At 34.1% G+C, this 13,156-nt stretch overlaps 2 protein-coding genes and 1 non-coding gene across 3 annotated transcripts; 2 read left to right on the plus strand and 1 right to left on the minus strand.

Annotated features, from left to right (window-relative positions):
• The first annotated feature begins 4,376 nt into the window (after window positions 1-4,376).
• On the plus strand, window positions 4,377-4,449 carry B0P05DRAFT_t76. The gene has a single exon. It is a non-coding gene; the product is annotated as a tRNA-Phe (tRNA).
• A 3,583-nt stretch (window positions 4,450-8,032) lies between these two features.
• On the plus strand, window positions 8,033-8,407 carry B0P05DRAFT_573596 (uncharacterized protein; the record flags this gene model as incomplete). Its single annotated transcript, XM_051581520.1, has 1 exon — window positions 8,033-8,407. One exon carries the CDS (start codon window positions 8,033-8,035, stop codon window positions 8,405-8,407), a length of 375 nt encoding a protein of 124 aa, XP_051432392.1.
• A 1,237-nt stretch (window positions 8,408-9,644) lies between these two features.
• On the minus strand, window positions 9,645-11,695 carry B0P05DRAFT_448479 (uncharacterized protein; the record flags this gene model as incomplete). Its single annotated transcript, XM_051573849.1, has 9 exons — window positions 9,645-9,686; window positions 9,795-9,892; window positions 10,100-10,119; window positions 10,639-10,682; window positions 10,759-10,787; window positions 11,059-11,160; window positions 11,314-11,367; window positions 11,407-11,417; window positions 11,655-11,695. Coding segments are annotated over 9 exons (441 nt in total), but the record flags the coding sequence as incomplete, so codon positions are not given.
• Window positions 11,696-13,156: the final 1,461 nt, after the last annotated feature.

Below are 13,156 nucleotides of genomic sequence, written 5' to 3' on the forward strand. Positions count from 1 at the left end.
TCAGGATCAGAGATGTATTCAAAAGTTAACAATTGTTGGATTTCGACATCTTCATCAATGATGTCTTGTGCATAGCTCTTAACTTCAACCGTGCCATTTACATGATTGACATTCTCCATATCTAAGTTGCCAGAGACAGTAACAGCATAGACCTCAGCTACATCATTGTTTGTTCGTAAGAAGTCACGATCAGAGGTTCCTTGTAATTCAACAATACGACCATCACCAACTGGAATGCAAATAGTGTTGTCATGCATCCTGATTGTTACTTTATACTGTTTGAACCAAGTTGTACCAATTATGCAGAAGTCAGAGGTTTTTGCACTGTTTTGTGGTTGTATCCAGAAATGTTCACTTCGGATGTGGCCAGCGACATTGATGGGTACATTTGCGCTTACTCTTGCAGGTACACGATGCTTCTTGTCGTCAAAAGAGACTAAAACCATTTCATCACTATGTGTGGGTTTGATATTCAACCTAGCATCTAGACCTTCACTTATGACACTAACACCAGCCCCTGTATCAAAGATACATTCAACGAGTTGACCATTGATGAGCACTGGAGCGCGAAGAGGAGCACTTGTTCTGACATGATTTATATTAAAATCATACGGTAAAGTACTGGTTACAGTGCTTTCTATATCAGTGTCATCTTCATCAGAGGTGTCCCAATCAGAACTAAGGTCAGAATCAAAGTCACTGGAATTTGTGTCCCATTCTTTTTCTTTCTTTGATAGGTCTTGGCCCTTTTCGTTATCACTTCCATCTTCACCTAGGGTACTCCAGTTCATTGCACCTTTGGCATTATGGATTTCCATAGGAGTTGTAGCAGTTCCAGGTTCAGATATCAAATTCAAGGCGGATTTCTTCTTTTTAGTGGCTCTCATGCTACGTAATGCAGCTATAACATCACTTTGAGCTTCGCGATCGAGCATCATCCAATCAAGCACAGAAAGTCCAGCATTAGTTTCGCCCAAGGATGCCAATATTTTTCTTGCAGTCTTTTGCAACTTGACATAACGAGCAGGCTTTCTCTTTCTTTGGATCTTTCCTTTACCTTTGGTTTGAATGGTCTGAGAAGCTTGAACTACTGGTGGTTGTACTTGAGGTACTGGCACAACGGTTTGTTGTCCCTGAAAACCTGGGTTTTGAATATTTTGTGTTGGTCCATTTGGATGAATTGTCTGAGGACCTTGGCTGTAATTAACATTTGCAGGAATCGGAATTGCTTGAGGTAATTTGTGGACAAAAGTAGTATTGGAAGATGAAGCTTGAGTAGGAACAGAATTTGCAATGATTTCGGCTTGGTTCTCTACACCTTCAGGACCAATTCTTCTTTTTTTCTGTGTGGCACTCAATATAGGCATTTGAGGAATGGAGTCAATGTAATGTACGTGGACAGAGTCAGAGGGATTTATTTGGGAATGCACGTCAGAACCCTCAGTTTTTACTGACGTGCTCTGTCTTTTCCCGATTCTTGGACCTTGCCTTCTTGAGTATCCTTCTTGAATTTAGGGCAATCAGCTTTACGATGACCTTCTTCTTTGCAATAAAAGCACGCCCATGGTTTTTTGTCATTATTGTTATTAGTGAGCTTGTTGTAGTTGTTTGTGCCAGAGATTGCAGAGCTAGTAGCCTTGAGTAAGCTAACCTTCATTTCCCTGAATTCACGAATCAATTCACTCATAGGATCAGAGTAGGTAGATTGATTTGTCATTTGTTCATAATTATCAACTTGAGCATAAGGATTGTAGCTAACTTCACTGGCATTGCTTGACATCTTTTTGGGAATAGCGACGAGCCCCTTGTTCTGGTATTTCTTCAAGAATCTTTCAAACTTGATGGCCTTTTTGATAACTTCTTTTAGACTTGTTTCTTCTTCAATGCCATTTCTTTCGACTTCCAGAGCAATTTCAGGTTTGATCGCCTTAAGAAACGTTCTCTTAATCATAGCTTCATCCTTGACGCCGACCAATTGATAAAGTTCACGCATTCTGATTTCAATGTCTTCAACAGTTTCGTCCGGCTTTTGCTTCATGGAATTGATTTCTTCCCACCCAACTTCCATACGACCACTACAGTATTTGGCCATAAATGAGGTCTTGAATTCATTCCAAGTTAACTTTTCAGGATCAGGGTGAGTAACGTTGAACCAACAATTTGCTTGATCAACCAAATGGTCAACAGCAATGATAAGCATGTTTTCATCATCAAGACGTCCAAAATTCTTGATTCTTTCCATCTTCTTAATCCAAGTCATAGGATTAGTTCGACGGATATCACCTGAGAAATCAGTAGGATTGCTCATAAATTTCATCAAATAGGGTGATACATTTGTGTTGATATCATCTGCACGAGATTTGCCTTTCTCAGTAGTATTTGACATGATGTTGATTGATATGTAGTTTGTTAAAATGTGATGTATATGTTGTATAGAATTGAATAAGCTGTATAATGTTTTTCAGAATACCGAGCAATGTGATTTCTTTTCCACTTTAGCCGCACCAAATTTTGTCACGGTATAATGTTGAGTATTCAGTCCTAGTTGAGGGTGTTCTTTATTGTAGTTTTGGTGTTATCAGATCAAACGCGGATCAACAAAAGAGGCCTATTTACAGAATGTAAACGGTCATGATTTCTTTAAAGGATTCTCACTTACAAATCCAGTACAACAAATGATAATAATAGTAAAAAATATAGATGACAGATACAAGAATTAAAATATAACTAAAGTATAGACACGTTAACCAATGCTTCAAATTCTTCTCCAGATAACTACCAGGTGTGTTCTACCAAAGAGCAACCAGTTATATGAGACAGTTAAGCCAAAAGTTCTCCAACTTCCAAACAATAGTTTCTTTTTAACTTCTTTCCTTCCTTTCAAGTACAGACAGACAGATTCGATTTTCAGACTAAGATATACCAGAATACTTCTTCTTACTTGAGGAAATGTCAAATAGATTTTTTGATAATGATAAGATTATGTTCTTTCTTTTTTATTTTAAAAATATATCGATATTTATATGTTTTCAATATTTCTTTTTCGTATGATTTTGTTACTTAGAATATCACTCGATAAAAACTGAATTGATCAAACTGATTGATTTGAGAAGATTTGCGATTGTGAGGTGACCTTTTTCGCTTAAATGTAAATGTTTGTGAAACTTCTTTGGTGTTCAGGTTGCCTTCCATTTTTAGAAATGGTATGGGTTGCTTCAAGCGACTTTGAGTGATTATATTTTGGCAGTAGAAATTGTTTTCAAACAACGATCCAATCAAAGTAGTTGCAACGTCATCCAAAAATATTTTTGAAATCAAACTTCAACACTTAATTGTCAACTTCACAATGTCAAAGTTATATCCTTCTAGTATGTTTACCTTTGATATAAAATAGAACAATTAAAATTAAAACAAAGGAAGATAGCAGACTGTAAAAACTATCAATGACACACTAGAAAAATATAATTTAAAAATATAATGTATAGGCACTAGTAAGCTTCAAAGACAGAATTTGAAGGAAGTAATGAGCAACAAGATTTTTGTAATTAATCAGAAAGAAAAACTCTCTCTCTTTTTTATTTTGAGTAATCAAGTACCCTTTTTAACTTTCAACAAACACCAATGATATAAATAACAATAGTGATTTCAACAAGAATTTAGATCTACATCTAACTATACGGACTATGAGAGTGACACAATGTGAACAATCAACTAATTCAGCCTTGATAACTTATCAATTCGTAAGAATATCAAAGTACGGCCTTTCTTGAGTTAATCGCCTTTCCAAATAAACTTTTCTTGAGGGAACACAGGTTTGACAACAGAACAATAGACTATACAGCCATTAACAACAGAGCAATCGTGACACCAAAGATAAACAATTTGAAATAGTAATCACCAAGAACACCAAAGATAGAATACATAAATAAATAAACGAATAAGATAAAATAAAGTAAAAGAAGAAAAGAAAATAAATAAAACAAGCAAAAATAAAGAAAGAATCAAATGAAGGGATAATAAAAATAATTAAAGTAATCAAAGAATACTTGTCAAGAGCGAAAATACAATCTGTCAATCAAATTTCATACCCATAGCATCTTTTCTTGAATTTCCCCAGAACGTCTCGCGAAACTTACAATACTTGTGATTGGTCGAATCACTAAAGCACTTCGATTGGCTCAAACTTGTAACCGCCATAACTCTACCAGTTCTGACCCGATTCTTACCAAAGTTATACCAAACGACAGCTACTTTATTCCTTAATAGACCAACACCTTCAAAAAGACAAGTTACATACACAGATCAAGAGCTATTCAACAAAATAGAGTACCCAAAAGCAACGACAAATAAATCAGACACACGTCAACAAGACAAAAGCGGGTATAGCTCAGCTGGGAGAGCGTTAGACTGAAGATCTAAAGGTCAGGTGTTCGATCCACTTTAGCCGCATTTTTTTTGCAGTGCCACTGCGTTTACCTACGTTTCTTTTTTAATGTCTTTGTGACGTCTCAAGGATTGGTTTTTATACTAGCGTAACTTGTAGATATATAGAACTATAGATATAACAGAGCAATAGGTAGAAAGTTATATCTGATGAGTAGTGTACGCAATCAAGCCAAATAGCTCAAGCCTGAAACCACTTAATTTGTCTCAGGTTTGGCTCGACTTTGCTTAATTGTCTCAGGCTTGTAAGCTTTCATGATACCTGGAATTCTTTTTCCATCCAACTACAGTATTTTCGGAAAGTATTCGTGCACTAATAATTTTTCGTTTCGTGCAATAAAAATAAATAAATTGTGCGGACTTGGAAAACAATTTCGAGCAAAAAAATTAAAGTCATGGTGCAAAAGTAGAAAAAAGTTGGATCAAAAAATTCATGCATGGTGCACGAAATTAATGTTTATTAGATTGGCTTTCTGTTCAAACAATCATCAAACATAGACATAGAATGTCTACAGAACCCCTTCAAGTCGCTCAAAAGGACTTTGTTACAGGCGTCTGTTATTCTGGAGGTGAGTGTTTCCTCTTTCAAAAGTTTCTCTCTTTTGACCTTGCTCTTGCAAACAGCCCAAAATTCTTCAATAGGATTAAGGGTTGGTGAATATGGAGGAAGGTAGACGCAGCCATATCCTCTGCTTTCTATATACTTTCTTATGTCTTGGTGCGTATGGATAGGCGCATTATCCATGACTATATAGCTATCCTTGAAGATCTCGTGACGATCCAAAATATCCAAGGTATTAGCAATAAAGTTAAAGTAATGGCCAGTCACTGTTCCTCCTTTGTCCTTGTTTGCGACAGCTGAGTTTTTTCCTGTCAACTTTCTTTTCTTTGCGGGCTCCGCTACCTTGGGCTGTTTGATCTTGATATTGACAACACCGTGAGCAGATATAGCACCAAGAATAGTCGTGGTCTTTGCCCTTGTCTTGGGGACTGTGACAATGGCCGGATCACCTTTTTTAGACCAACCATAAGAGCGCTTCAAGTTGATATGGAATGCAGATTCATCAATAAAAACGCAGTTGCTCATATAATCCATGTCAGTCTCTTCCCAGTGTTTCACCCATTGATATCTAGCTTCAATTTTCTCAGGAGAATTTCGCTCAACTGAATAAAGCTTTGCTCGCTTGAAGCTGAGATTGCACTTTGTAGTGACAAACTCATACAAAGCAGTCTTTGAAATCTTCAGATCCTCAAAGCTACTCGTAAGACACTCCATCATCTCTTCCAAGACCATTTCAGGCCTTTCATCAATAGCTTCAATCAGACACTCCTTATGAGCATCATTGAGGATTGCAGGTCTTCCAAGCTTCCGCTTACCATCTACAGTCCTTTCCATAGCGACCTCACTGTCCTTTTCCAAGCTCGCCTCTCCTTGCTTGAACCATGTTTGTGCTGTCGTTGGTGGTATACCAAGCTGTTTAGCAGCACCTCGGACACTCATATTCTTTTCATACACTAAGTGAAAGAAGTTACTCTTGTCCTCAGGTTTGTACTTCCGATAGGTCTTCTTAGAAATCCCACCAACATCTCCCGCAATAGGGTTTGTGGTGTTGCTTTCAGTCTTCATAACAACATCTTTGGCTGCTTTTTCAGGAGGCTTGAGATCAGTGTACATTGCGAAATCTGTAACATCTCCTAAGGGGTAAGCTTCGTCATCCACTTCCATTGCAAACTCAAGATGCTCTTCTTCATTCTCATTTGTTAGGTTTCCGTTTCCATCTTCATAAACAAAGTTACTCATTTTCAACTACGTAGAATATAAAATTGCACTAAATAAAAACTATTTCTGACCCAACTTTTTTCTACTTTTGCACCATGACTTTAATTTTTTTGCTCGAAATTGTTTTCCAAGTCCGCACAATTTATTTATTTTTATTGCACGAAACGAAAAATTATTAGTGCACGAATACTTTCCGAAAATACTGTATGCCTCCCATTCACTGTCTTCATTAGAGAATACAGGTACAGCAAATGAGCTTATAGAATCGTAAAGCACTAAAAAAAGATGAACAAGAAAAGATAAAGATATAGAGAAACGTGGAAAAAACAAAGATTACTACAACTGTTCTGACCAGTAAAAGACCAGCATCATTTTCTTGACATGCTTGAGTGATAAGCGGCTTCTTTGCTCCGTGATTAGCTGGCTCCATTTATTTAAAACACTCACACAACTCACACTCATACAAGGCACAGCCAGATAATCTTTTACGACTTTACTTAAATTGTAAAATTGTGGCCGAGGAAGCGACTGCAACTTCCAGAATCTAGGCTCTGCTTTTCATTTACTTTTTCTAAGCCCATCAACGTATTCTTTTAACTCATCAGGAGCGTTGACCGTCTCAATATTCTCCAGCTTCCAACCTACACTCAAGAAAATTGCGTCGACGTTCTCATTGCGATGTAAGCCTTCTTGTTGCCTTTCTCTTGTGGATTTATCACCGATAATTGACTTGAAAGTATCATCTCACACCTTTCTAACTGTCTTTCTGCTCTTGCATCATATTCTTCCCAACCAGCTGTAGTCCGAAATCCAAACCTCAATGCGGGGTTCAAAGCGGTACGTATGTCTTAAACGGGAGATTTATTGATTCTTGAGTAATAGCCTCGTAACCTGTAAAAGGTCAATAAGCACCCCTTCCACTATGGCGGACTAGTTGTTTGACTTTACTAATATTGTTCGCAAAACAAACAAGAAAAAGTAACTTTTTTGCCAATGTTGCTCGAAATGTCAACAACTTTAATTTTATTTCTCTAAAAAGCGAGTCATATCATTCAAAATCATTGATTTTCTTGTTTATGGGGAACAAACTTGTTCGTTTTGTCAACAATAAAAGTTATGAGGCGACAAGTACTGCGACAATCATAGTAGCTTTATGAGCAAGAAGAATTCTTTGTTTTTTTTTTACAAGTACAATAATACTAGTAATGTTTCTTATTAAAAACAAAGAAAAAGGTTTGCACAATGCAATACGTTGATGCACTCCTAAGAGTTTGACATGAGACTCATCTAAAAAGAGTATATTGAGTTATGTTGAATATTTAGTAATTGTTTAGGTTTTTTTTAACAAAAAATAGCTTTTTGGTTTTTCTTGCAATTGTCTTTCTGTCTTACAGATATGAACCAAACGACTATTTACAAAATCACTCAAATGCAACTACAAGTTTCCCAACTCGAACAAAAAATCGAATCATAGACTCAAATACTCGAGGGATTGATGCATTTATTAGCACCCTCTTTTGCCCAAAGTGATAATAATGAGATCAACAGTGAAGTTCTTGAAGCAGCTCAATAAGGTAAAAAACAAGCTATTTCTCTAAGATATGTATAAACTTTTATTTCTTCCTAAAAAATGCAGCAAGAGAAGGCGGTATTGTCAATTCTCTTAATCTAAACTTGATAGGCTTCCGAGACATTCCTAGAGTACCTGAGGAAGCAACAAAAGCATTTGGCTCTCATCGAAAACATAGATATGATACGCCACGGTTGCGTTTGCTTGCCCTGATCAACTTACTCAAGAAAGAAAGAAATATGACTGATCTCTTAATTGATGATAAAGTGAATGAGAATGACTACGGGATCCTCAGAACAATCGCAAAAAATACCCACGATGAAATGGAGTTAGAGCTGCTGAAAGCTTTGAAGAAGAATGACAAAGTAGCTGTGTTGCCTTTATGGTCTGAAGTGCCTTCTGCTCTAATCGCAAAATACACATTTAAGCTTGAAAGCAATGCAGCTACTCATGGCGTTCCTCTTCAAAGATGTCAGCATTCCTGGGCAGCCGGTCTATTGCTCTTCGAAACACAAAAGCACAGAAGTAATAGAGCAAGAAATAAGGCTTCTGTTGTTGAAAGAGAGAATAACTCTAGGATCAGGTATAATAAACGCAAAACATGCATTCAATGAAACTTTAAAATGCCTAACAAGAATCAAAACTATACAGTAAAAAACAAGTTAGTGTTGAATCTCTTCAAAGTGAAAAGCCGTCTTTGGAGTACGCAAACCTATATTGTGGTGATAAATTTGAGGATTCTGAAGATGACATTTTTTCGGAATGGAAAACAACTGTCGTCCTTGTTCTCCTTCTCCACCTCTTCCCTCTTCTCAACCTAAGGAAAGGGGCAAACGCAATGAAGACAAAAGCCAACCAGCTAAGTCTAAGTGTACAGGAAGTAACAAAAAATAGTCATGACCTTAAATAATAAAACAATTTTTTTTCCATCACCTTCTCTTGAAACGTTTATATTATAGATAAAGTCCACAGCTCCTAAATTCAACCTACATCCAGAAGCTTAAACTCTCTGAAACCTTATGATTGCATAACATCGACTCATGGGCTTACTCATCTTAAGAATTAGACAGTACTTCCAGCGCTTTTTTAACAATCTGAAGAATTGCTGCGCTCCTCTTTGATTGGTATGGAAGAACGCATTTTCCGCAGTAGTTTCTTTTTCTCTAACATAACCATAGACAAAAATTGATATACTACTGGGCCTTTATATAGATAAAAAACAAAAGTCGAAACCAGAGTTAGAGTGTAAGTAAACATATAAGAGCTACTTGTTTCTTTTTGTTCCAAGTTTTGACATGGAATGTCACATCGCCTGGTCCCGGTACTGGTGAGTGTTGTTTTGGAAAAGAGTTTTGACATTGCCTTGTTCTAATTCAATTAGTTTGTTTGTTCTATATGTTTAGATGAGATTAGTCTGCTTCCATTTAAAATCAAAGCATGTTTAATCTATTTTTGCTACTTGAAAGCTAACATAGCGCCTTTTTTTTTCTAGATTCCAAAACAAGTTCTTGCTGTCTCTTGATTTATAGTAAGTCTGATATGTTATTACACACCTTCAATATACTCAAAACTAACTTTTTTTTTCTCAAAAAAGAATGCCCTTCTAAAGGAATTGACGGGTAATGAGGAAGATAACTGACATATTTATTATCCGTTTGAAACAATACTAAGAAGTTTTTTATCTACCTTAACAAAAATGATTCATTATTTTATTTACAATTGATTTGTTAATGCTATAACATCATCGTTTATTTTTTCAAGTTCTTCTGGAGAGTTTTTTAATTTTTCTATTTCATTTGATATTTTATTTAATTCTAAAAAAGCTTTTTTAGGATTATTTTTTTTTAAAATGTTATTTATTTTACCTACTAGTTTAACATAAACCAATAAATGCTCAAAAAGTTTTTCATAATTATTTATAATTTCTTTTTTAAGTATATCTCTTGAATAATTTAGGTTATTAATATTATTTGGAATATTGTTTGTTTTAACTTTTTCTACCTTTTTATCAGATATATCTTCACATCCCGTTTCATCACTAGAAGTCACTAGTTCGTCAAATTCTGATTCATTTCCATCAATATTATATTCAATTATATCTGTATCATCACAATTATCACATATATCTACTATAGTTATTTCATCAGCAAATTCATTATTGCATTTCACACAATTTCGAACATAATTAACATATATTCTACAATAACTATCCTTTCTATCTACTTCAAAAATACAATTTTTATTTTTGCATTTAAAAAAGTTATTATTTTCCATATATAATTCATTATTATCTTGATTTTTTTTACTATTATTTTTTGAGCAATTACTTTTGTATAAAGTACTTTCATTGGAATGTTCATTAAAACAATTTGATTTTTCAGAATTTATGTTAGTATTAATGTCTAAATTTTGTGATATAATCACTAATAAAATGGTCAAATCAATAAGTCGATTAGAACCAAAACGGCCAAAAGAAGTCTTCTTTATTAAAGGTTATATTTTGTATTGTATTTATACTGTTTGTATGATAATTGATTATCCTTAATTTGGGACTGAGTGTGTATACACTAGCTAATCAGTTGAGTGGATTAAGGTACACAAGAACTGGGAACATGATCAGGGCACAGACCTAGTCTACCATTGGTATTGATGCAGATGTCAATTTGTGATTATGTGATGGTCTAATCTTTAACATGTTTAAACTAAGATAGAAGACATCCATCGAAGCTGCGGATAAAACTGTGATTGAAAGATATATTTATACATGATATTAATACTTGCTCTTTTAAGGCATAACTAGTGTAAGAAGGGATGAATAATGCTGTGTATACAACAAATTTCTTACTTATTTATTTTTTCTTGATACAGAGTTATTTCTTCTTCTTTTAACTTTATACTTAAAGAAATAGGGAATATTATCTTTCATAAATTTTATTTCAAATGACTTTATGTCATTATTGTACACTATATGTAATTTTTCTACATTAAAGCTTTCTATTATTTTGATAATATAACATCTTTTTATATTTTTTAAAAAACAATCCTTTTCTATTAATTCTTCAAAGTTTTCCATTTTGTTAAATGGTTGATGTATCTATTTTCCATATTATTAAAATTCAATTTTATAATTAATCTTTGAGAAATTGTTTACATATATTATATTCTTTATTTTTTTTTCTCCATTGATATTCTTTAAGATGTAATACTATATTTCTTTTATTTCTATTTCTAGGAGGCATACTTTGTTTTAAACCATTCCATGTACCTTCAATGGTATTTGTATGAACATTAGTTTCAGGGTCTTTAAAATACTTCTTATGATTTACAGTTTTATGCTTATATCCAATTTTTTTCAAGTTATTGTAACCTTTTTAACAGCCAGTATATATAGTAGTTCCTTTTTTAACATATTTTTTAATAATCTCATTTATATTCTCAATATTTCGTTCTTCTATAGGTAAAAGAAACATTTTCTTATTTTCATTTTTAATTTTATTTTTTAATCTGCTTCTTTGTATACCACCAATAACCCATACACCTTCTACTTTATGTCCTTTGTTATACTTTCTTTTTGCTATTTTAGACTCATCTATTTCTAGTATCTCATTCCTACCTCCAATCTTTCTATTTTTATTATATATTTGTTTATCTTTCAAATAATTTCTAAATAATCTATTGTATTTCGTAATTGTTTTTCTATCTATTTCTAAACTTGATGATAAAATAGTTGAAGGAGTTTTTTTAAAAAATTCATATAACAAATGTACTTGTATATTTATTGGTAACTTCAATTTACTAAAAATTGTTCCTTTAAATGGCGAAATAGCTTTTCTACATTTATAATTTTTGCATTTAAATAACTTTTCTTTAACATATAATTTCATATCATAATTACATTCTTTACATTTAAAAAAGCCATATACTACATACAAATTATTTTCTGTGTCTATCGGTGTTGTCTCAATTCCGAATGACAAAGCGAATTGCTCATTTAACACTCTTGCCTCGCTTTTATATTTTTGTTTTTATTAGATTCAAGTAGTGCTCCTTTTCTTTTACTATTTCTCAATAAAAGTATCGTTTTTTTCCATTTATAATAAGCGTCTAATTTCTAGTAATCCTAAAACAATAAGTGACATTACGAACAATGTTGGTAACTAAAGCACCAAAAACTTGGTTGTTTTGTAGCCAAAGTTGTTCCAAAAGTAAGCAAGTTATTGCTGCTTTGTTGCTAGTATTGTTCGAAAAGCGAACAATGAATTTAGTTGTTTTGTTACTAAAGTTGTTTGAAAAGCGTACAAATAATTTGGTAACATTTCGAACAACTTTGTACGTCGAGAAATTGATGCCAGCTATTTCTCAAACAACCATTTTGCTGTAGAAATTGGTAATTTTGCGAACAAAAATTGTACATATTGTAACTAACTTTTCTGCCATAGTGCTTCTTAAGATGAGTAAGCCCATGAGTCGATGTTATGCAATCATAAGGTTTCAGAGAGTTTAAGCTTCTGGATGTAGGTTGAATTCAGGAGCTGTGGACTTTATCTATAATACAAACGTTTTAAGAGAAGGTGATGGAAAAAATTGTTTTATTATTTAAGGTCGTGACTATTTTTTGGTACTTCTTCTTGTACGCTTAGACTTGGCTGATTGGCTTTTGTCTTCATTGCGTTTGCCCCTTTTCTTAGGTTGAGAAGAGGGAAGAGGTGGAGAAGGAGAACAAGGACGACAGTTGTTTTCCATTCCGAAAAGATGTCATCTTCAGAATCCTCAAATTTATCACCACAATATAGGTTTGCGTACTCCAAAGACGGCTTTTCACTTTGAAGAGATTCAACACTAACTTGTTTTTTACTGTATAGTTTTGATTCTTGTTAGGCATTTTAAAGTTTCATTGAATGCATGTTTTGCGTTTATTATACCTGATCCTAGAGTTATTCTCTCTTTCAACAACAGAAGCCTTATTTCTTGCTCTATTACTTCTGTGCTTTTGTGTTTCGAAGAGCAATAGACCGGCTGCCCAGGAATGCTGACATCTTTCAAGAGGAACGCCATGAGTAGCTGCATTGCTTTCAAGCTTAAATGTGTATTTTGCGATTAGAGCAGAAGGCACTTCAGACCATAAAGGCAACACAGTTGCTTTGTCATTCTTCTTCAAAGCTTTCAGCAACTCTAACTCCATTACATCGTGGGTATTTTTTGCGATTGCTCTGAGGATCCCGTAGTCATTCTCATTCGCTTTGTCATCAATTAAAAGATCAGTGATATTTCTTTCTTTCTTAAATAAGTTGACCAGGGCAAGCAAACGCAACCGTGGCGTAACATATCTATGTTTTCCGTGAGAGCCAAATGCTTTTGTTGCT

Source organism: Gilbertella persicaria, assembly GCF_025201335.1.
Source record: "Gilbertella persicaria strain CBS 190.32 chromosome Unknown B0P05scaffold_35, whole genome shotgun sequence".
NCBI classification, from domain to species: domain Eukaryota; kingdom Fungi; phylum Mucoromycota; class Mucoromycetes; order Mucorales; family Choanephoraceae; genus Gilbertella; species Gilbertella persicaria.